Source organism: Ambystoma mexicanum, chromosome 8, assembly GCF_040938575.1.
Source record: "Ambystoma mexicanum isolate Mex_15411 chromosome 8, UKY_AmexF1_1, whole genome shotgun sequence".
Taxonomy (NCBI): Eukaryota; Metazoa; Chordata; class Amphibia; order Caudata; family Ambystomatidae; genus Ambystoma; species Ambystoma mexicanum.
This window is the reverse complement of record NC_090929.1, coordinates 723600731-723621736: the sequence shown is the minus strand read 5'-3', so window position 1 is coordinate 723621736 and position 21006 is coordinate 723600731. Positions and strand designations below refer to the sequence as shown.

General features: G+C 51.5%; 1 protein-coding gene across 3 annotated transcripts in view; it reads right to left on the bottom strand.

Annotated features, from left to right (window-relative positions):
- Positions 1 to 21006, bottom strand: part of NUDT13 (nudix hydrolase 13) — a 1386901-nt gene that overhangs the window by 456374 nt on the left and 909521 nt on the right. For all 3 annotated transcript variants that reach the window (XM_069610536.1, XM_069610534.1, XM_069610535.1), the window contains one exon: positions 18141 to 18247. In XM_069610536.1, the coding sequence (XP_069466637.1) occupies positions 18141 to 18247 (107 nt within the window). The remainder of the gene's footprint in view (positions 1 to 18140; positions 18248 to 21006) is intronic.

The window sequence follows — 21006 nt, the reverse complement described above, 5'->3', positions numbered from 1 at the left end:
TTGCACGACCTCCTCCTCCACCAAACCCCCCACCAACCTGGATGACTCCATGCCATCTTCCCCCGTTGGGCCCTGTGGGGTCCCAGCTGCCCCTTCTGCTGCCGAGGAGTCCAACTCCGACCTCCGCCTCTTGGACCTCCCCCCGGCAGCTGCGGCCTGGGACGCGGCACCGGACTCCTCACTCCCCGACGAGATCACAACCTGGGAGGAGAGCCGGGCCTTGCGTCTCCGGCTGGCGGTGCAATCCCCGCCGCTGTGCTCCACAGCACCCTCTCTGCCCTCTTCATCAGTTGACGCTGCAGACAGGGAGAAATAAAACACAGGCATCAGGGCACTGTACAATGGACACATACACACATGACAGTTGTACATGAGTGGCATTGGCAAACCTCAGACATGGCATCACAATCGCCAACACACATGTCATTTCAACTCGCACACATGAGCCATACCACAGCCATATCGCAACTGCCAGCACCATCCATACACACACAACAGCATGAGCAGGCAAAGGTGAGCCAGACATCACATGCAACACAGGGAGTGCACTACACATGCACACACACCACCACACTTGCATGCATGTGTACACCTCTGCCAACTGTCGCAGTGTTCAGATGGGCATCCATGTCACATCTGCCAATCAGGCTTCCACATCCCGCTGTCACATGCATCCATGTTGCATCACTGTTGCACCCTTGTCAAATACACACACATGCACATGTACACAGTGCTGATACATGCAGCTGAAAACAACATACATGCGTGACATCACAAACATGCCTACTTACATACACATTCATCCAAACATGTGTGCCCACACAACTGCATTTGGCATGCAAGCCTACACACACAAGCACCATCCATGTCTCACACATGACAGCCCTCGCAAGTGTTAGCCTCACGGCCGTGTACACCCCCACCCATACTCGGCCCCATACAAACAGATGTGCAACCTGCACACTACTGGCACATCACCACACGCACAGCTTACAATCATGATGCATGTACACTTACCGCTCGACTCCAGACGGGTCTGCCTCTCAAGGACCTGGACGTGGAGCGCTGGGGATATGCGTTCCAGGACCCTCATCTGATCGTCCGACAAGTATCCCCGGCGCCCCTTAGCATCCGCTGCCTTTAAGAGGCGCCGGGCCTTGTTGAGGGTCCTGGACCTGAAGTCCTCCCAGCGCTTCTTGACATGTTGGAAGTCGCGGACTGCCACCCTCTCCGCGTTGATGGCAGTCACGATGCCCGTCCAGATCCGAGTCCGTCCTTCCTTGTCGGCGCGCAAACTTCTGAGGAGGGCATCATACTGCCCCAGGACTTCCACCACGGTGGCAGTGAAGCTGGTGCCCCTTTGCCTCTCTGGCCGGGGGTTTTCAGTGGTGCCAGATGTTGCAGTGCCCGACATGACAACCCCAGAGGCAGGAGTGGGTGGGCAACTGGGTCCTGGGGCTGGGCTGTGGAGCGATGGAATCCCAGTCGGGAGTCTTCGTTTTCCAGCAGGGGTGGTCACAGCAACAGCACCCCTGGCTGATGTGCAGGCAGCAAATGGCAGGGCACGTGGGAAGCAGGCAATCAGGCAGCAGCAGATGGCAGGTGGGAGTGTGCTCGGGGCTCTGGGGGGCAGTAATTCGGCCTTCTGGGCAGGAGCGTGGTCTTCCGTGTGCTTACGCGTGGCCAGCTTGATACGGAGTGATTTGGCATGTGAAAATCCAGCACATCTGCGTGTAATTCGAGAAAAGGGCCTTAGCGCGTAAGCGTGTCAGCACACGTACGCGAATTAATTGGCCCAAAGGCCAACAGCGCGTATGCGCGTCTGTGACGTGCGTGCGCGGGTGTTTCCCTGTACACGGGTGCATGTTACACGTCCAATAACTGCACGTCAGAGTGTCAGCGCGTGTAATTGGAGGATGGGGCCTTAGCGCGTTCACGCGGAAGTGACGCTGGACGTGTGGACATGTTTAAAAGGTGCGTGTAGAACGCCATTTCCTTGTACGTGCTTTTCGTGGAGAGCGAGTGGCTGAAATCTGTACTTCTTGTCGGTTCACACTCGATTTACTTCACAGCGTTCCAAGTTCGTACTCCCTGTTACTTCTGACAGCTTTTTCTCTTCTTGTCTTTTTCCTGGGCCTATTTCCTCAAACAGCGTTCACTTCTCCTGTTGTCCTGTCTCCTTAGACAGCGTACAATTCTTCTTTTGGCGGGGGTGTTGCCAACACGCACACGCGCATATTTTACACGCGATTTTTCCTGGTAGACGGTGAGTCGCGCACGTATTTGACATCTGTGCTTGCCCCGTGTGTTGCCTACCCCTTCAGAGGTCAGTCTAGGCTGCGTGTGACCCGCATACTTTCCTTTTTGTGTTTCTGGGTGCCACAGCGTAGTGCAGGTTTTTTTTTCCACGCACGTGGTCTAGGAGGGATTGCGTGCACATTATCTCCCTTTTTCGGGGTGCCTGTGCGTTGCGTGACCTGTCATCTTCCCGCAGGGGGCACATACAGCCTTGATAGAGCACTAGGGTATGAATTCCATCTAGTACCCTACCCCTTTGACCCCCAATTGCCCAGGACAATAGTTTACTGCAACTCCCATACGCACAACTACATCAGTGCCATGGTTGGGAGGCAAGCACGCGGTAAGGGTGGCAAAGGTGGGCGAGCCACAAGAGGTGGCCGTGGTGGATATGGTAGGGGACGTGGCCAGGACTTGCAGGGAGCCCCTAGCCCCCCATGTGTGGGTGACCAGTCAGGGACACCCATGCCCCCCCCTGGTTGAGAGTAACGTGGCTGACACCATCCCTGCTCAGCCCTTGTTGGACCAGCCCATTGTGGCACCAGACCTGGCACTGGGTGACTCCATGGTTGACTTCCAGGTCAGCAGGTCTAGGCCAGGTGTGGCGGTGCACGTTGGTGTCACCAGCCCACGTGGATCAGGGGCAGCTATGTCATCTCCTGCCCCGAGTAGGCAGGGTGGGGAGGCTGCAGGGGCAGCTGCGGCTCCATCCACCCCAGCTCTGAGTGTCCCAGCCAGGACAGTGTCGTTCCTAGTCCATCCTGCTGACGTTCCCCCTGACTACATCACACTTCAGCTAATGCCTGCACCAAGTCCCATGGTGAGTGTTCATTCCCACACTCCTAGTCCACAGTCCACCGGGGCTCCTGCCCCTAGTGTCCAGAGTGGCATAGGACACTCAGTATCACCACCACCTTCCAAGCAGAAGAGGAAGAGTGCTCGTCCAGTACAGGCTGACGCCCCAGACACGGCTACACAGTCCGGCCCACCAAGGAAGCCCAGCTTCAATCAGGTCGAACTTGATGAACTTGTGGAGTATGTGTCCGCACATGACAGCGAAATGGTGATTACTGCAGGATGCAAGACCACACCTGCACAACGTCAGGCACACTGGCAGACCATTGCGGAACTCATAAGCGCCCTTGGATTCGTGAGGCGCACAGCTAATGATTGCTACAAGCGCTGGAATGACCTTAAGCGCAGGGCAAAGAAAAAGCTGGCCTCAAGTCATGCCGCAACTCTAGTGACTGGAGGTGGGTCTCTGGCAGAGGACATAGAACTCACTCCACATGAGTATGTTGCTGGGACCTACGTCACGGAGGAACAGATCCAAGGCGTGGGAGACCTGCCAGATTACGAGGCATTGTCCGTTGAGTGCACATGCATGTGTGTGTCATCCATGTGCATGGTATGTGTGTGAGTGCTTCTGATTGAGTGCTAGATGAGGGGGTGTGTGCCTGAGTGGTTTGGGTCACCCATGTGCTTCATCCAATACATTCTGCGCACCAGGATTTGGGTGTTGCAGTATCCCTTCTGGCAACAGTAGACATTCAGCCCAACCTCATGCCAGTTGCCCTTGAATTGTCATCTTGCCACAACATAGTTGCATGTTATTCTGTGTTCATTCAGGCTGATTGTCTGCATTCCACCACTTTCACTAGGCATTTCTCAGTCATATCGTCACATGTGTGACATGGCTAGGGTACATGCCACCTGTGTGATGGCATGTGTCATGTATGTGTATTGGACACGCCAATCACAGGCCAATGTGTGATGGCACTGCTAGGCAGCATGCAGCAAATGTGTTGGTCTTCCATCTTGGTGTCATCAATGTGTGCCATTTGCCTCCCCTTCATGCGCAGTGACAGTGCATGCATGGGAGGGTTATAGTCATGTGGTACATGTGTCATTGAAGTACTGTTTCTGTTGCTTCTCAACCCTAATTGTGTTCCATGTTGCTAATGCCTGTTCCCATTTCTTTTCTTTCATGTCTTTGCAGGGGATGACGCACTTGATACAGCTGGGGTTGTGGAGATGGTGCAGACCCAGGAGGGGTCTCAGGCCCGACCGGGCACCAGTGAGGGATGTGGTGTGGTGGTGGGTGAGAACCCACACTTGCTGCAGGCCGTCATCTCAAGGGGTGTCTCTGGGTGCACCTCCCCCGAGCTCTATTCATGTGTCGATTCGGATGATGAGACCTATGTTGCGTTGCAGGTAAGTGTTTCTGGGAGGGATTCTGTACTGTCCAACCCACCTGCACCAGGGGTAGAACCCTCAATGGGGATGTCAGTGTTGGTAGGTCCGCCTTTGGTGGTTACGGATGCAGGGTCACACTCCGCTACATCTGATCCTGTTCCTGGGCCAGCAGATCAGAGGGGGAATGCAGTCCTGCAGCCTCAGGCAGTGCCGGCACAGCAAGGCGCAGTTCGCCTTGCCCCAGACAGGTGTGGTGCCCGCCGACGCGGTGGCCGTACGCCACCTGGCAATACCGCATGGGAGCAATCCATATACGGTATGGCAAACCAACAGGCAGCATCAACTGAGATGATGGCTCAGGCCATGGATAGGGTGGCCACTTCCATTGTCCCCCAAGAAAGGCTAATTGAACAACTACAGCAGGCAACAGACTCCATTAGCCAGTCACACAGGGAGGACATGTTGGCGTCCGACAGGGACAGGCGGGCGGCACTGGAGACTCTGCGGGAAGCCATTTCCATTGAGTCCCAGGGCCACAGGGAAGCCCTGAGGGTGGAACTCCGTCAGCTCAGGGCAACTCTGGTTGAGCTTGTGTCATGATCTCTGCTTCCAAAAGATCAGGACTTGCCCGACTCCCTTGGAAGCAGACCCATAACCCCGGTTCCGAGTGCCAGCCAGTCCCAATTGGGACCTTTTGGACCATGTCCTGGCGCCAGTGGCACCAGGCTCATAAAGATGGCCAGTCCCAGCGCTGGAAGCGCCGGGCTCATAATGCTTGGGTGGACTTACCTGCAGCAGACCATGCTGCTTACTTACCTGCCAGTTGAACCCCTGATCCTCTTCTGTTTGGGACTACTTTTCCTGTTGGGTAGGGCAGGAGCCACTCCCTAGGTTCAGAACACTGGAACTCTTCTGGAAAGCAGGAACTCTTTTCTTACCTAGGCGTGGCTGTGGAAGGAGACACCTAAGCACTACAGGAGGCTATTTAAACCACACCCGATGGATGAATCTTGCTTTGCGTTATTCTGCATTCTCTGCAGCAGAACGCTCATCGTGTCTTCTGCTTCTGATCCTGGGCCTAAGGGAACAAAGGCTTACCATCCTGGAATCCAGTCTTCAGCAGCACCTGTAAAGACAAAGAAAGAACAGGTTAGTACTACGGTCTTCAGTGGCAGCGCATCTCTTACCTGGTCCATCGGCTGTCACCAACGCCTCGCGCTGCATTCCGGCATCTGAAAGACAAAGGCTTACCTACTCTTCGCATGCTCCGGAGGTCTTCGCACTGCATTCCGGCATCTGAAAGACAAAAGCTTACCAGCTCTTCGCACGCTCCGGAGGCCTTCGGAATGCATTCCGCATCTGAAAGACAAAAGAAGGTGCGTTTAAAGACATTGGGCAACTTTATTACTCACGTGCCATTACTCCTTCCCACGCCGAATCCAGTGGGTATTCCAGCACCCTTCAGCTTCTCTAAAGCTCCGAACTTGTACCTGCAAGATAAAAGGGGCAGTTAGTGCGCATCGTGAAGCAGGCTACAAGCGCTTACTTACGTGCTTCCAGGCGCTTCTATTCCTCACGCGGGTTCGATCCTCAACTCTCATCAGCCCGCCATCCGCCATCGCCGGAACCCTGCAAAACAAGAGATATCATTACAAAAGACTTTTAAGACATTTGAAGTGCCCAGAACTTGCCGTTCGTGCAGTTAACGACGGACAGCAGTCCTCTGAGGTCAAGAGGCCTGCACCCTTATCCAGTGAAGAAACTGGTTACGGCACCCTGCCCCGAGGCAGATGGAGAGCTCGGCGTTCACTTACCTAAGGTGAGGGCGTTAACCTTTGGGGTTCTACAGGAGAAGAGAAAGGGAAGAGGAGAGAGGCACCCAATAACCCCAGTTCATTAATCCCATATTTTCTATCTGCAGACATCTTACTCTTCGAGTCAGACATACAGTGCACAGAGGTCCAGCCCAAAGAGCCAACCGTGTGTTACACATCACCTTTGAAGATACGGCATTCACCCAGTCAAGACCGGCGCCTCTGCGGGAATCAGGTGAGCGTTACAGAACGCAAAGCCTACCGCAAAACTCCCACCCAGGCGCTATGGAAACCTCGGATACCGACCAGCTAGCCCAGTTACTTGGGGAACTAAGAGCAGAAGTGCATGCAGCCCGTCAGGAAACGAATGCTCTAAGAAGGGAACTCATTATTTCCAAGGATTGAACAGACGATCTCGCTAGACAATTGCTACAGTCACAAGCCGGACAAACCCCGTTACCCGCATCAGGGGCAAATCTTCCTTCAACATCCTCTACGAACCCAGTGCAGATCAACCTACCTGGGAATGTACCTCTGGCTCCGCCCGAACGATTTTCTGGTGACCCAAAGAGGTTTGCAGTATTTATTAACCAGTGCCGGTTGCACTTCTTATGCCGGCCAGCAGCCTTTCCAACTGATCAAGCTAAGGTAGCTTTCGTGCTTTCGTATCTTAGTGGCAATGCGGCAGACTGGTCGATCCCTCTAGTTAATCAAGATGATCCGGTTCTCCATGATTTTCAAGCTTTTCAGCTCAGTATGGAAAAACTGTTTGCAAGACATTCACAGGGGCAGGCCTTGGACAATGAGCTCCTTTCATTGCGACAGGGTAATCAAGACCTTTTGGCTTATAATGCGTCTTTCAACAGACTGATAGTGGAAACTCGATGGCCTGAGGACAAAAGGATTACGCTGTTTTATAGAGGTCTATGTGGAGAGCTCAAAGATGTGTTAGCCTAAGTAGTGAATCCCCCGCAAGACTGTTCGGACTATATTGACTTAGTCGTTCAAATTGACCACAGACTGCAGAACAGGAAGGCCGATCGTTCCAAGTTTGATGCTCGAGTATTTTCCAAATCACCAACTCCTACCAAAGGAGTAGACTCCGGGCAACCCATTCAAATAGGGGGCCTGAAAGGACCACTAACACAAAAGGAGCGGGAAAGGAGAAAACAGCTGCAATTATGCCTCTATTGCGGAAACTCGGGGTACTTTCTTCGAGACTGTCCGGTGAAACCAGCCAAGAAGGCAGTAGGAGCTGCAGTTACCAGGGTCACAAACTCTGAGCAGGGAAACGACCTCGCCCGACAAGAATAGAGGTCCTCTTGCCGAGCGTTAAAACCAGTTCCGTGACCTCGCATTTCGTGATACCTATGGTCCTCATTAGCCCTGAACATCCGGATCGATTGCATGCGATTGAAGCTTACGTCGACAGCTGTGCCATCGGCAATTATGTGGATCATGAAATGGTTTTGAGGATGAATCTGACTCTTTGTCCAAAGGCTGTAAAGGACGTCATTACTACGGTGGATGGTACGGAGATAGCCTCCGGACCAGTAACGCATACCACCCAAGAAGTGACGCTAATAAGTCAAGATGGACACCATGAGAAGATCGTGTTCGATGTGATCAAGGCCCCTCAGTTCCAGATTATTCTAGGAATTCCTTGGTTAGAGAAGCACAATCCTCAGATCGATTGGCGAGCAAGAACGGTTCAGTTTCCAGAATGTGTCTCTACTTGTCACCCTCGACCTGGTGTTGCACTGGCAGCAATTTCCTCGGAGGCTCCCCAGTTACCTCCTGAATACCTAGAATTCCAAGATGTTTTCCGGAAGGATCAGGCTAACTCTCTACCTCCTCATAGGTCTTATGACTGCCAGATAGACCTGATACCTGGATCTACTCCTCCTTGTAGTAGAATTTATGCCCTCACCGAGCCTGAGAATCTTCACCTCCGACAATACCTGGATCAATACCTAGCGAATGGGTTTATTCGTCCTTCCAAGTCCCCTGCTTCCTCAGCTTTGTTCTTCGTTCCAAAAAAAGAAGGGGACCTTAGAACTTGTATAGATTATCGCGCCCTGAACCAGATCACCGTTAAGAATAGATATCCGTTACCTTTGATCCCTGAACTCCTGGACCAAATCAGAAAAGCATGCATATATACAAAGCTGGATCTTAGAGGAGCCTACCACTTGGTACGAGTAAAAGAGGGCGATGAATGGAAGACGGCCTTCCGCACCAAGTATGGGCTATTTGAATATCAGGTCATGCCCTTCGGACTTTGCAATGCCCCGGCCGCCTTTCAATATTTTATGAACGATGTCCTCAGAGAGCTCATAGATGTGTGTGTTGTTGTTTACATTGACGACATCCTCGTTTATTCTTCATCGGAAACTGAACATCGGAAACACGTGAAAATGGTCCTCGAGAGATTGCGTCAACACAAACTTTTCGCTAAGTTGGAAAAATGTGTTTTCAACGTGACTGAAGTTGAATTCTTGGGATTCATATTATCACCTAGCGGAGTGCGTATGGATTCAAAGAAGGTCGATGCAATTCTCAAATGGCCATCGCCATCCTCCGTAAAAGGTGTTCAAAGCATGTTAGGCTTCGCTAACTTTTACCGCAGGTTTATCCCCGAATTCTCTCGAATAGTCCAGCCCATCACCGCCTTGTTAAAGAAAAACAAACGTTTTGAATGGTCTACCGAGGCGGAACAAGCTTTCCAGAATTTGAAGACTAGATTTATCTCTGCACCGATCTTAAAACATCCTCGCCCAGAACTCCCCTACATCGTTGAAACTGATGCTTCGAGCCTTGCCATGGGGGCAGTTCTATCACAAAAGGACCCAGTAACCAATCAGTTGCATCCCGTGGCATTTTGGTCCCGCAAATTCTCGCCTCCTGAAATCAATTACACTATTACTGATAAGGAACTTCTAGCTATCAAGTCCGCCTTTAAGGCTTGGCGGCATTATCTTCTGGGGGCCCGACACACCGTTACTGTGATTACAGATCACCGAAACCTGCAATATTTGAAAACCGCAAAAGCTCAATCCTCTAGGCAACTCCGTTGGGCACTATTCTTTGCCGAGTTTGACTTCATAATTACCTATCGACCTGGTACAAAAAACGGTAAAGCTGATGCCCTTTCTCGGATGGGAGTGGAAGAACATTTGATCAATCCTAAACCTGTACCTATCATTCCCGAACAAAGAATTCTAGGTGTAATCGCCACACAATCCATAGAGGAAGTTAAGGATAAAGCCAGGCTACTGGTAACTCCAGCAGACATACAGAATTGGCATCTGCAGGGAAAGGACTTTACGGTGAAGGACAACCTATTATATTTCCAAGAACGGTTATACCTGCCCAGCACAGATTTACAGAAAAAGGTAATCTCTTGTTATCACGATTCTTTAATGGAAGGACATCCCGGTATGACCAAGACCTCGGAAAAGATCAAGCGCTACTTCTGGTGGCCGCCTTGGAAAAAAGATATCAGAGACTTTATAATGTCCTGTGGAGTATGCGCCCAAAACAAGAGTCAAAAGGAAAAACCAGCCGGCCTCTTACGCCCTATTGACATCCCGCCTCGCCCTTGGCATACGCTTTCTATGGACTTCATCACCGATCTACCTCCATGCTCCGGATACAATACGATCCTAGTAATCGTGGACCTATTCTCCAAGATGGCGCATTTCATTCCACTCAAAGGTTTACCAACAGCAGCAACTCTGGCCCGAGAATTTCTCGAAAACATCGTCCGACTGCACGTTTTCCTTCAGTTCTAATTTCGGATCGAGGTAGTCAATTTATTTCTCATTTTTGGCGAAGTTGCTGTCGGTCGGCTCAAATTGATGTGAGACTTTCGACCAGCCACCACCCTCAAACCGACGGACAAACCGAGAGGACCAATCAAACTCTGGAACAGTATTTGCGCTGCATGCTACAACAAACTGAAAAAACTTGGAAAGATATCCTTTGGATAGCCGAATATGCCTACAATAACTCTGTCCACTCGGGAACTGGGAAGACCCCGTTTTTTCTTTTATACGGTAGTCACCCTCGAACATCGGAGTTGGATCCACTCCAAGATCTTGGAACACCAGCAGTAGACCACCTGCATTCTACAATAACCCAAGCCTTTAAGGAAGCCGTTTCTCACCTTCAAAGGGCTAAAGAACAATACAAGAAAGGAGCAGACCAACATCGGAAGGAAGCCCCCCAATATCAAGTAGGAGATCAAGTCTGGTTGTCCACCAAATATCTACCTCTAAAAGGACCACGCACATTCAACCCAAGATACCTTGGTCCCTATTCCATCACTACCATAGTAAATCCAGTAGCGGTCAAGTTGGACTTGCCCCCTCACATGAAGATACATCCGGTCTTCCACGTCTCTCTATTAAAACCCGTGCAACCTCAAACCCGACTAACTACATCTCCAAAACCTATTCTAGTTGATGGAAAACTCGAGTTTGAAGTCAAAAGCATCCTGGATTCCAAGATCTCCAAATCTAAACTATTTTACCTGATTGACTGGAAAGGCTACGGTCCCCAAGAAAGATCCTGGGAACCTGCAGAATATGTCCACGCACCTCGTCTAATCAAAAGATTTCATCGAACATTTCCTAACAAGCCCAAACCCCCGGAGAAGCCCGGTTTGGGAGGGGCCTTGAGGGGGGGTGCTGTCATGATCTCTGCTTCCAAAAGATCAGGACTTGCCCGACTCCCTTGGAAGCAGACCCATAACCCCGGTTCCGAGTGCCAGCCAGTCCCAATTGGGACCTTTTGGACCATGTCCTGGCGCCAGTGGCACCAGGCTCATAAAGATGCCCAGTCCCAGCGCTGGAAGCGCCGGGCTCATAATGCTTGGGTGGACTTACCTGCAGCAGACCATGCTGCTTACTTACCTGCCAGTTGAACCCCTGATCCTCTTCTGTTTGGGACTACTTTTCCTGTTGGGTGGGGCAGGAGCCACTCCCTAGGTTCAGAACACTGGAACTCTTCTGGAAAGCAGGAACTCTTTTCTTACCTAGGCGTGGCTGTGGAAGGAGACACCTAAGCACTACAGGAGGCTATTTAAACCACACCTGATGGATGGATCTTGCTTTGCGTTATTCTGCATTCTCTGCAGCAGAACGCTCATCGTGTCTTCTGCTTCTGATCCTGGGCCTAAGGGTACAAAGGCTTACCATCCTGGAATCCAGTCTTCAGCAGCACCTGTAAAGACAAAGAAAGAACAGGTTAGCACTACGGTCTTCAGTGGCAGCGCATCTCTTACCTGGTCCATCGGCTGTCACCAAAGCCTCGCGCTGCATTCCGGCATCTGAAAGACAAAGGCTTACCTACTCTTCGCATGCTCCGGAGGTCTTCGCACTGCATTCCGGCATCTGAAAGACAAAAGCTTACCAGCTCTTTGCACGCTCCGGAGGCCTTCGGCGCTGCATCCCGCATCTGAAAGACAAAAGAAGGTGCGTTTAAAGACATTGGGCAACTTTATTACTCACGTGCCATTACTCCTTCCCACGCCGAATCCAGTGGGTATTCCAGCACCCTTCAGCTTCTCTAAAGCTCCGAACTTGTACCTGCAAGATAAAAGGGAAAGTTAGTGCGCATCGTGAAGCAGGCTACAAGCGCTTACTTACGTGCTTCCAGGCGATTCTATTCCTCACGCGGGTTCGATCCTCAACTCTCATCAGCCCGCCATCCGCCATCGCCGGAACCCTGCAAAACAAGAGATATCATTACAAAAGACTTTTAAGACATTTGAAGTGCCCAGAACTTGCCGTTCGTGCAGTTAACGACGGACAGCAGTCCTCTGAGGTCAAGAGGCCTGCACCCTTATCCAGTGAAGAAACTGGTTACGGCACCCTGCCCCGAGGCAGATGGAGAGCTCGGTGTTCACTTACCTAAGGTGAGGGCGTTAACCTTTGGGGTTCTACAGGAGAAGAGAAAGGGAAGAGGAGAGAGGCACCCAATAACCCCAGTTCATTAATCCCATATTTTCTATCTGCAGACATCTTACTCTTCGAGTCAGACATACAGTGCACAGAGGTCCAGCCCAAAGAGCCAACCGTGTGTTACACATCACCTTTGAAGATACGGCATTCACCCAGTCAAGACCGGCGCCTCTGCGGGAATCAGGTGAGCGTTACAGCTTGAGGCTTCAGCTAACACGAGGACAGAACAGCAGCTGGAGCGGCTCACACGTACGCTCTCAGCTGAGATGCAGGCAACTAGGGCGGACGTCCGGGCATCCCGTGAGTTGTTGCATGGGGACCTACGCACAATTATCCTCCAGAACCAGACCTTCCAGACCCGGATGCTTGCTGCCATGGAGGACCAGACTAGGGCTTTGCGTGGGCTGCCTCCCATGGTGCCGCCACCTCCTGATGCAGCTGCAGAGGGTGAGGAGAGCGACAGCAGCAATTCTCCCACAATAGGGAGAATAGCCGTGCAGGCCATGAGCCCATGGAGGTGTTTTTTTTTGCAAGATCCACACAGGTGGGTTTTGGTGTGCACCCTGTCCTCGGACCTCCTGGGTGCCCCCCCCCAGGCCCATTCATGGCCATTTTTGATTTTTTTTTAGTTTTTTTTTTTAATTTTTGATTTTTGATTTTTTGGACAGTGTGTTGCCTTGTGTGGCTCCCGTGGGCATACGCTGTATTGTGGCTGGGCACATGCAGGCTTATCCTGAATTTGGGTCAGATGCTTGGGTTTGTGTGACACACACCCCTCCTGCTTCCCGTTTCCATGGGCTTGCAAAGGGTGTGCCCAAGTGACATTGACTTACACAGTGACGTTGGACTCCCATTTGATGTGTGGGCAGTCTGTAGTCAATACTGTGTATACATTCCTAGTGCATATTGTTGTTGTATTGTACACTGCATGGTGTATGGATATGTGGCTCTGCATCCATCTCATCCTCCTAATATGCAGGTCCATTTCTCATGTCTTCACAAGGCGGTCTACTTTGGGACTGGAGTCCATGTTGTAAGCAGTGCACCTACACTCTTTCGTGGCGCTAACACTGTATACTTGGAAGTGTTCGAAGTGCTGCCATTATCAGGTAGTGAGGCTACCAATTTTTTAAGTCCGTACTGTCATGTTTATGGTAGGTTGGAGGTTGTGTAGGTGATTGGTATTCTTGGTAAGTATTTGGTAATGTGTGTTGTTGGTCCTGCATTACTGTGAGCATTTCATGTGTGGCCAGTTTCCATTAGGGATACTGTAGTTGGTGACACTTGGGGCATGTTGTGGGGATTCATTTGTTTGCTCTCACATTGCATGAGAGGCCATGGTGTGTTGTGTGGCCGTGCCAGGGAGGGGTTGGGTGACATGCCACTGTTCTCATGTTGTATTTTGCAAGTGGGTATTCATTTTTGCTGCATGGAAGTGTGTCTTTTGATGACACTGCATTGGTGGTGTTTGTGTATGTATGGATGCACACATTGTGACACTTCCAGATGAACAATCTCAGGCCGCTATGGTTCTGACAGTTGACTGTCCCTTTGTTCATCATAATTGTCAGATTGAGTCATCATTGATTGTCAGATGGCATGTGGAGGGCTGTGTGCAATCCACAGGGGTGTGCTTTCTATGTGAAGTAATTAGCCACCAGCTGCGTACGGGCTGCCTCACCCCGTGCCCTTTCCCTTCCCATGCGTAGCGGGCGTGCATGTGGTTGGGGATGTGGGGGCACCACCATGTCCACAGCCAGGCCCCGGCGTGTTGCAACATTGTGCAGGACACATGCTGCCACTATGATCCTGCACACTACTGGGGGAGCGTATAACAGCTGCCCGCCAGAACGGTCAAGGGAGCGAAAGCGTGACTTGAGCACTCCGAATGTGCGCTCCACTATGCCCCGGGTTGCAATATGGGCTGTGTTGTATCTTACCTCGGGAGGCGTGATGGGGTTCCGAATTGGCGTCATCATGTGGGTGCTCAGAGGGTAGGCACTGTCCCCTGGGGAGGTGGTGATGGGGATCATTAGTGGGGTATTGGCATTACTCTGTATCTGTCATGCATGCGTGTGCTGTGGCATTTATACTCACCAAGCAGCCATGCATCGCCATGCCGCCCAGCTTCCATGTCCCGGTTTAGGGTTGACATCCTGTAAATGAAGCTGTCATGGGTGGACCCTGGATAGTTGCCATATACTGAGGTGATGATTCCCTTGGCATCACATACTACCTGGACGTTGATGGAATGCCAGTGCTTGCGGTTTCTGTAGATGTGCTCAGATGCCCTGGGGGGACATAGAGCCACATGGGTGCAATCAATGGCACCTAGCACTTTGGGGAATTGTGCCACCCTGTAGAAATCGTGGCTGACAGCCTGCCTTTCTGCAGGTGTTCTGAGCAGGTATATGTGCCTGCGGACTGATGGGCGTGCAGTGATGATGGCCAAAACCTGGTGTAGGCACCGTGACTGCGTGGCCTGTGACTCCCCCCCCACTATGGCACTTGTCCGCTGAAATGATCCGGTAGCCAAGAAGTGCAGTACATTGAGGACCTTCTCCAGGGGGCTGAGTGCTTGGGAGCACAGGGTGGGTTATGTGAGATCATCCTCCCACTCACTGACCAGGTCGAGTATTATGTGTGGTGGAAACCTGTACCTCCCATACACCTGGTCATCAGGCATACCAAATAGGCTGGTTCTGGGTGTGAAGATTCTGGCCCTGACTATCCTTCTCCTTCTCCTGCGGTATCCCACGGCCACTGCTGCTAGGAACGGTATATTCATCCTGGCGTCTGAGCTTGTTTGTTGTTTGCGCACTCCTTTATGCTGCGCGGGACGTGCGCCTGCTTCATGCTGGCATACGTGTTTCAGGATTGGTCCTTTTATTTTTTGGCGCGTTGTAGGCGACCATGTAAATCTTCCCGCCCACCCCAGGAATACATGTAACACGCTCTCCCAGGCCCAGTCGCGAGTAAATATTCCCGCCCACCCCTGGAATACATGTACCCCACTCTCACAGGCCCAGTCGCGTGTGGAACTTCACGCGCACACAGCGAAATACACGTACCCTGCAAATTCGCGTGTGAAACTTCCCGCGCACCCCGAAATACACGTACCCTGCTGGTATCGCGTGTGGAAGTTCACGCGGGCCCATGATACATGTACCCTGATGGAATCGCGTGTGAGACTACCCGCGCACCCCGAAATACACGTACCCTGCTGGTATCGCGTGTGGAAGTTCACGCCGACCCATGATACATATACCCTGATGGAATCGCGTGTGAGACTACCCGCGCACCCCGAAATACACGTACCCTGATGGAATCGCGTGTGAGACTACCTGCGCACCCCTGGAATACTCGTACCCAGGCAAATCGCACGGCTGGGGGTGGGGGTGCAGGGAGAGATGAGTGGGGGCCCTGTGGAGGGTGCCCCACAGTGATGGGGGGTGGGGGTGCAGGGAGACATGAGTTGGACATGAGTGGGGGCCTGGTGGAGGGTGCCCCTGACTGGTGGGGGGTGGGGGTGCAGGGAGACTTGAGTGGGGGCCTGGTGGAGGGTGCCCCTGGATGCAGGGGGGTGGGGGTGCAGGGAGACATGAGTGGGGGCCTGGAGGAGGGTGCCCCTGGATGCAGGGGGGTGGGGGTGCAGGGAGACATGAGTGGGGGCCTGGTGGAGGGTGCCCCACAGTGCTGGGGGTGGGGGTGCAGGGAGACATGAGTTGGACATGAGTGGGGGCCTGGTGGAGGGTGCCCCTGACTGGTGGGGGGTGGGGGTGCAGGGAGACATAAGTGGGGGCCTGGTGGAGGGTGCCCCTGGATGCAGGGGGGTGGGGGCGCAGGGAGACATGAGTGGGGGCCTGGTGGAGGGTGCCCCTGGATGCAGGGGGGTGGGGGTGCAGGGAGACATGAGTGGGGGCCTGGTGGAGGGGGCCCCTCAATGCAGGGGGGTGGGGGTGCAGGGAGACATGAGTGGGGGCCTGGTGGAGGGTGTACCACAGTGCTGGGGGGTGGGGGTGCAGGGAGACATGAGTGGGGGCCTGGTGGAGGGTGCCCCTGACTGGTGGGGGGTGGGGGTGCCGGGAGACATGAGTGGGGGCCTGGTGGAGGGTGCACCACAGTGCTGGGGGGTGGGGGTGCAGGGAGACATGAGTTGGACATGAGTGGGGGCCTGGTGGAGGGTGCCCCTGACTGGTGGGGGGGTGGGGGTGCAGGGAGACATGAGTGGGGGCCTGGTGGAGGGTGCCCCTGGATGCAGGAGGGTGGGGGTGCAGGGGGACAGGAGTGGGGGCCTGGTGGAGGGTGCCCCTGGATGCAGGGAGGTAGGGGTGCTGGTGGGCAGTAGTGCAAGGTGACATGTGGTTTGGCTGGGGGGCATGGCCATGGTGGATGGGCTGCCTGCGGGATATGTGCAGGGGCCTAGGGTAGTCCCCTGTGGTGTGGGCCGCCTGCAGGGGCCGTGGAGGGTGTAGAGGGAACAGCTGGGAGGACCCACACGGCCAATTCACGTGTGGGACTCCCCGGCACCCTCGAAATACACGTAGGCTGCTGGATTCGCGTGTGGAACTTCACACCCACACACCGAAATTCACATACCCTGCAAATTTGCGTGTGAAACTTCCCGCGCACCCCGGAATAGACGTGTCCAGGCCAATCGCGTGTGGAACTTCCCGCGAACCCCGTAATACACGCACACGCTATTTTTCACACAGCGGGTGTCCGTGTTTGTCGGTACCCCTTTGCACCTCATTTGTCCTGGAGGGCCACTGTATGGATCATTCATCATAGCTGTATATGGGTGCTTTTTGTTAGCGCACATTTTGACGCACATTTATTTCAGGCGCAGGGACGCTACCGCCTGCTTTCTTGTGGCGTACTTGTTTGGCCCTTTGCGCGTCTTTGACCGTACGCTGGTTTGCCCTATTGGATTCCATGAATACGAGTTGTAGGCGAGCGTGTGGGCATTCCGCGCACTTGCCTCCTGTACTTCCCCCGTGACACCCATATTTTCGCGCGTTGTTCCCCATTCCGAGTGTTACGCCCCGTGTTCCGCCTACTTTTGTAATGTGCGCCGCGCTATGTGCGATTTCGCAGCGGCCGTGGCGCACGCCATTGGATGACCTGTGCGCCGGCAGGCGCAGTGCACTTTTTCAGCGCACATCCAATGTTTTTCTCGCGCACGGACTTCCATGAATCGATGTGCGCTGGTTTCCCTGCGATTTTCGCAGTTGCACTGCGATTTTCGCACTTTACTGCGAATCGCACGTTTTGGCACCTCTGTGCAGGAATTTTCGGCGCACATTAATTCCATGAATCGGCCAGAAAATATGCCTATGTGTCTGGCTGGTAAACATACAAGTGCGAGTACTTAAGAGTCAATACACTCTTACTGTCAGTGTAAAATGCCAACAGATAGCTTGCCATATCAGTTTCTCTAGTATTACCAGGGTCCATGGTTTTTGGCCGCTGTAATGCCGTTTTGTATGAATTGCTAAGAGATTTCTTAAAGGGACAGAGCAGCATAGCTGCACCATATTGCAGTCTCTGCATCTCACTGTTGACATGCTGGTGATAGCCAGAGGATACTTGCCCGCGTTTCCTCTGGGCCCAGCATCATGTGGCTTGTGGCAGCACCCGGCTCCCTTGGTGACCCTATCATCTACCATTAAGTTCCTGCAGGGTTCTTTTTCACAGAGAGAAGTAATGACCGGTGTAAGTATTTGTGCCTATATTCTGAAAATACTTATATTAGCATTTTCCAAAATTGTACATTTGCCTTTTTGCTGGTTGTACAGTAAATATTCTTAAGGCAACATTTGCACAAGCACGTGAAGAGTATTTGATTGTAAGAAGTAGCACCTACCCGGGACAGTAATGGAGCCTCCCTTCCATCAAGCTGAAAGAAAGCCTTTTGAAGTTCCGTAAACGTCCCTTTGAGTTCAGTCTCCACTGTAGATTTGTCTAAAGTCCCTGTAATACAATGAAACCTGTCCTTTACATTTAAGATGTGTTCCAAATCATTTACATGCCTTATATCCCTAATTATATGCATTGCTATTATGCAGATTACAAATTACAGGAACTCAGAATAACAGTGCTGTATATTGTCATCTGTGTACACAAACAGACTCTCACATTTCTTTTCAACATTTTGTATTCGTATCATCAACGTAGTACATTATCCAGAATACCATTTGATTGTATGCTCCCACCCTCTGAGCAGTGTTTATTTCCTCATTCTTCAAGTTCGAACCAGCCCAAATGGTTGTACCTTTGTAGGACACCTACGATTCAGACAGTCTTTTGCTGCTTCCCTACGAAATGCCTCCCAGCGACCCAGAAACAAAAGGGATTTGCCTTGTAAAATATATGACAAGCGTTGCATTGACACCATGTCCCAAAACCTTGTTAACCACATTGGTTTCGTTGGTGGCTGCAGTTGCTTCCACAGTCTTGCAGTAGTCCACTTTGCTGCCATTAGTAATTTAAGATTATATTTATATCTTGAGTACGTTCCTACTCTGGGTTGCTACCCTGGGACCCCAGAAAAATAAAGCATTCATCATTTGGTATGTCCCGGCCAAGTATGTCTCATATTGTGGAGTGTACCTCCAGTCAAAAGTGTCTCAGAGCAGGACAAGACCATCAAATGTAAAGCAGTGATCCCTTGTCCCCACATCCCCTTCAGGAGTTTGCGCTCGTGTTAGGGTGCATCCTATTGAGTCACTCCGGGGTTCAATACCACCTAATTAGTAGCTTATATTGTAAGAGGTCTTACCCATCCTTCAACCACTTTTATTCCACTCCTCTTTTATTTATTTTTTATTTATTGATCACTTGTTAGGTGCTTATACGATTAGCAAAACTGTTTCAAAGGGCCCACAGGGCAACAGGGGAGGACAGGGAGGTAGGCAATGTATTACAGCAGGATAAATAATTGAAATAATAGTACAAACAAAGAATGAGAATAAAGGGAAGGGGAGACAAACCTACTATGCCTTGTGAGTGTTCAGAACGTGCAAGTGCAGAGGGGGAGGGAGGAGGGATAGGTGCATTGATGCTGATGGAGAAGTGCTAAGAGGAGAAGAAGAACGTAAGTGCAAACCCCCATGGGTAGGGTGGGCCCAAGTAAGTGCAGAAGAAAAAAGATAGCAGCTGGGATGAGAGATGTGGGGGGCCAAGGCCCAGGGACACATAAGGGACCTGCACATCAGTCATGCTGCTGTAAGATTATTAGGGTAGAGAGGAGGAGAAGGAAGAGGTAAAGAGAAAGGTCTTAAGGCTTTTTCATAATTTAAGGAGGTCATGCTCAAGACGAAGAGAGAGAGAGAGAGAGGGAGGCTGTTCCACAGTAGGGAGCCAGCCGAGGAAAGTGATCGGCCACTAGCTCTCGGTTTAGCAAAGCGCTTAACACTCAGGGAGTTGGTGCCAGAGGATCAGGGGAGTCTAGAAGGGGAGTATTTGGTCAGGAAGCGTTGAAGATAGAGTGGACCCTGGCCCCAGATATCAATGATGCAGAGGGATTTGAATGTAATCTGTGCGGAGACCGGGAGTCAGCGAAGGCTTTGTTGGGCAGGAGAGATGTGGCCCCTGGGCTTGAGGCCAAGGATACGTCTTGCTGTCTTATTCTGGGTTAGCTGGAGGGGTTGCAGGGTGGAGGAAGGAAGATTAAGGAGGAGGCTAATGCAGTAGTCTAGGCTGGAGAGCACCAGAGCACAGGTAACATTGAGTCTCTGAGAAAGATGAGGAAGGGTAGAGTCCCTTTGAGAACGATGAAAGAAAGGGAGGAGTCAAAGATGACTCCGAGATTCCTGGCGTCAGTGGTAGGGGGGAAGGAGGGGTCTCATGGAGGAAGGCCAGAGTGCAGGGAAGAAGTATGGTGCAGGGGACCCAATAGGGAGAGTCTCAGTTTTGTTGGCATTGAGGCAGAGGTCATTAGCAGTGCACCAGGCCTGGATGGCAGAGAGGCAGTCAGGAATGAAGGAGGGTGCAGTGGGAAGTTTGAAGAAAAGTTGTGTATTGTCAGCGTAGCACTGGAAGTTGGGGGAGAAGGAGGAAATTAGTCGTTTGTTTTAATATTTGTATTGCGCGCCAGACCCGAGGGTATCAGGGTGCAGAAGGGCAATAAGGATATTTTCAGCTTGGTTACATTGCTGTACAGTAATATACGAAAGAATATACAAAATAGAGGGACAACTATATAAAGGATACAAATTATATCTACAAATAAAGCAAATTATATTTATGGCTGATGCAGGTAATATATACATATATACTCATGGAGTGGATGGTATCCGGTCATATTTTCGAAAACATATTTTCGAAATACCATTTTGTCGAAAACAATTTGCCGAATTTTTGTTTTCTTCGGATCTATTATTTTTTATTTTATATGTTTTTTGTTTTGTTTCGTAAGTAAAAAAAGTTTTTAAAAAAAAGCGATTTGGGGGGGAACCCCCCCATTTAAAAAAATTAATTTAAAAAAACATTCAACATTTTTTTCCCCAGCAAATTGGTGCCGACAAAATGGCATTTCCGAAATATGGCATTCGAAAAAGTCACTGTAACCCAGAGTGGGTGTGTCGTGTGTCATCGGTAGTGGGGTGTAATCAGATGGGTGAGGTGCATGTGGGGATTGGTGCAGTGTAATGAGTGAGAGGTCCTTTTCTTTGATCCACAGGATGTAGTTGCGCCTGAAGTGTGGATAAGTTTGGGTAATTCTTAGGGCC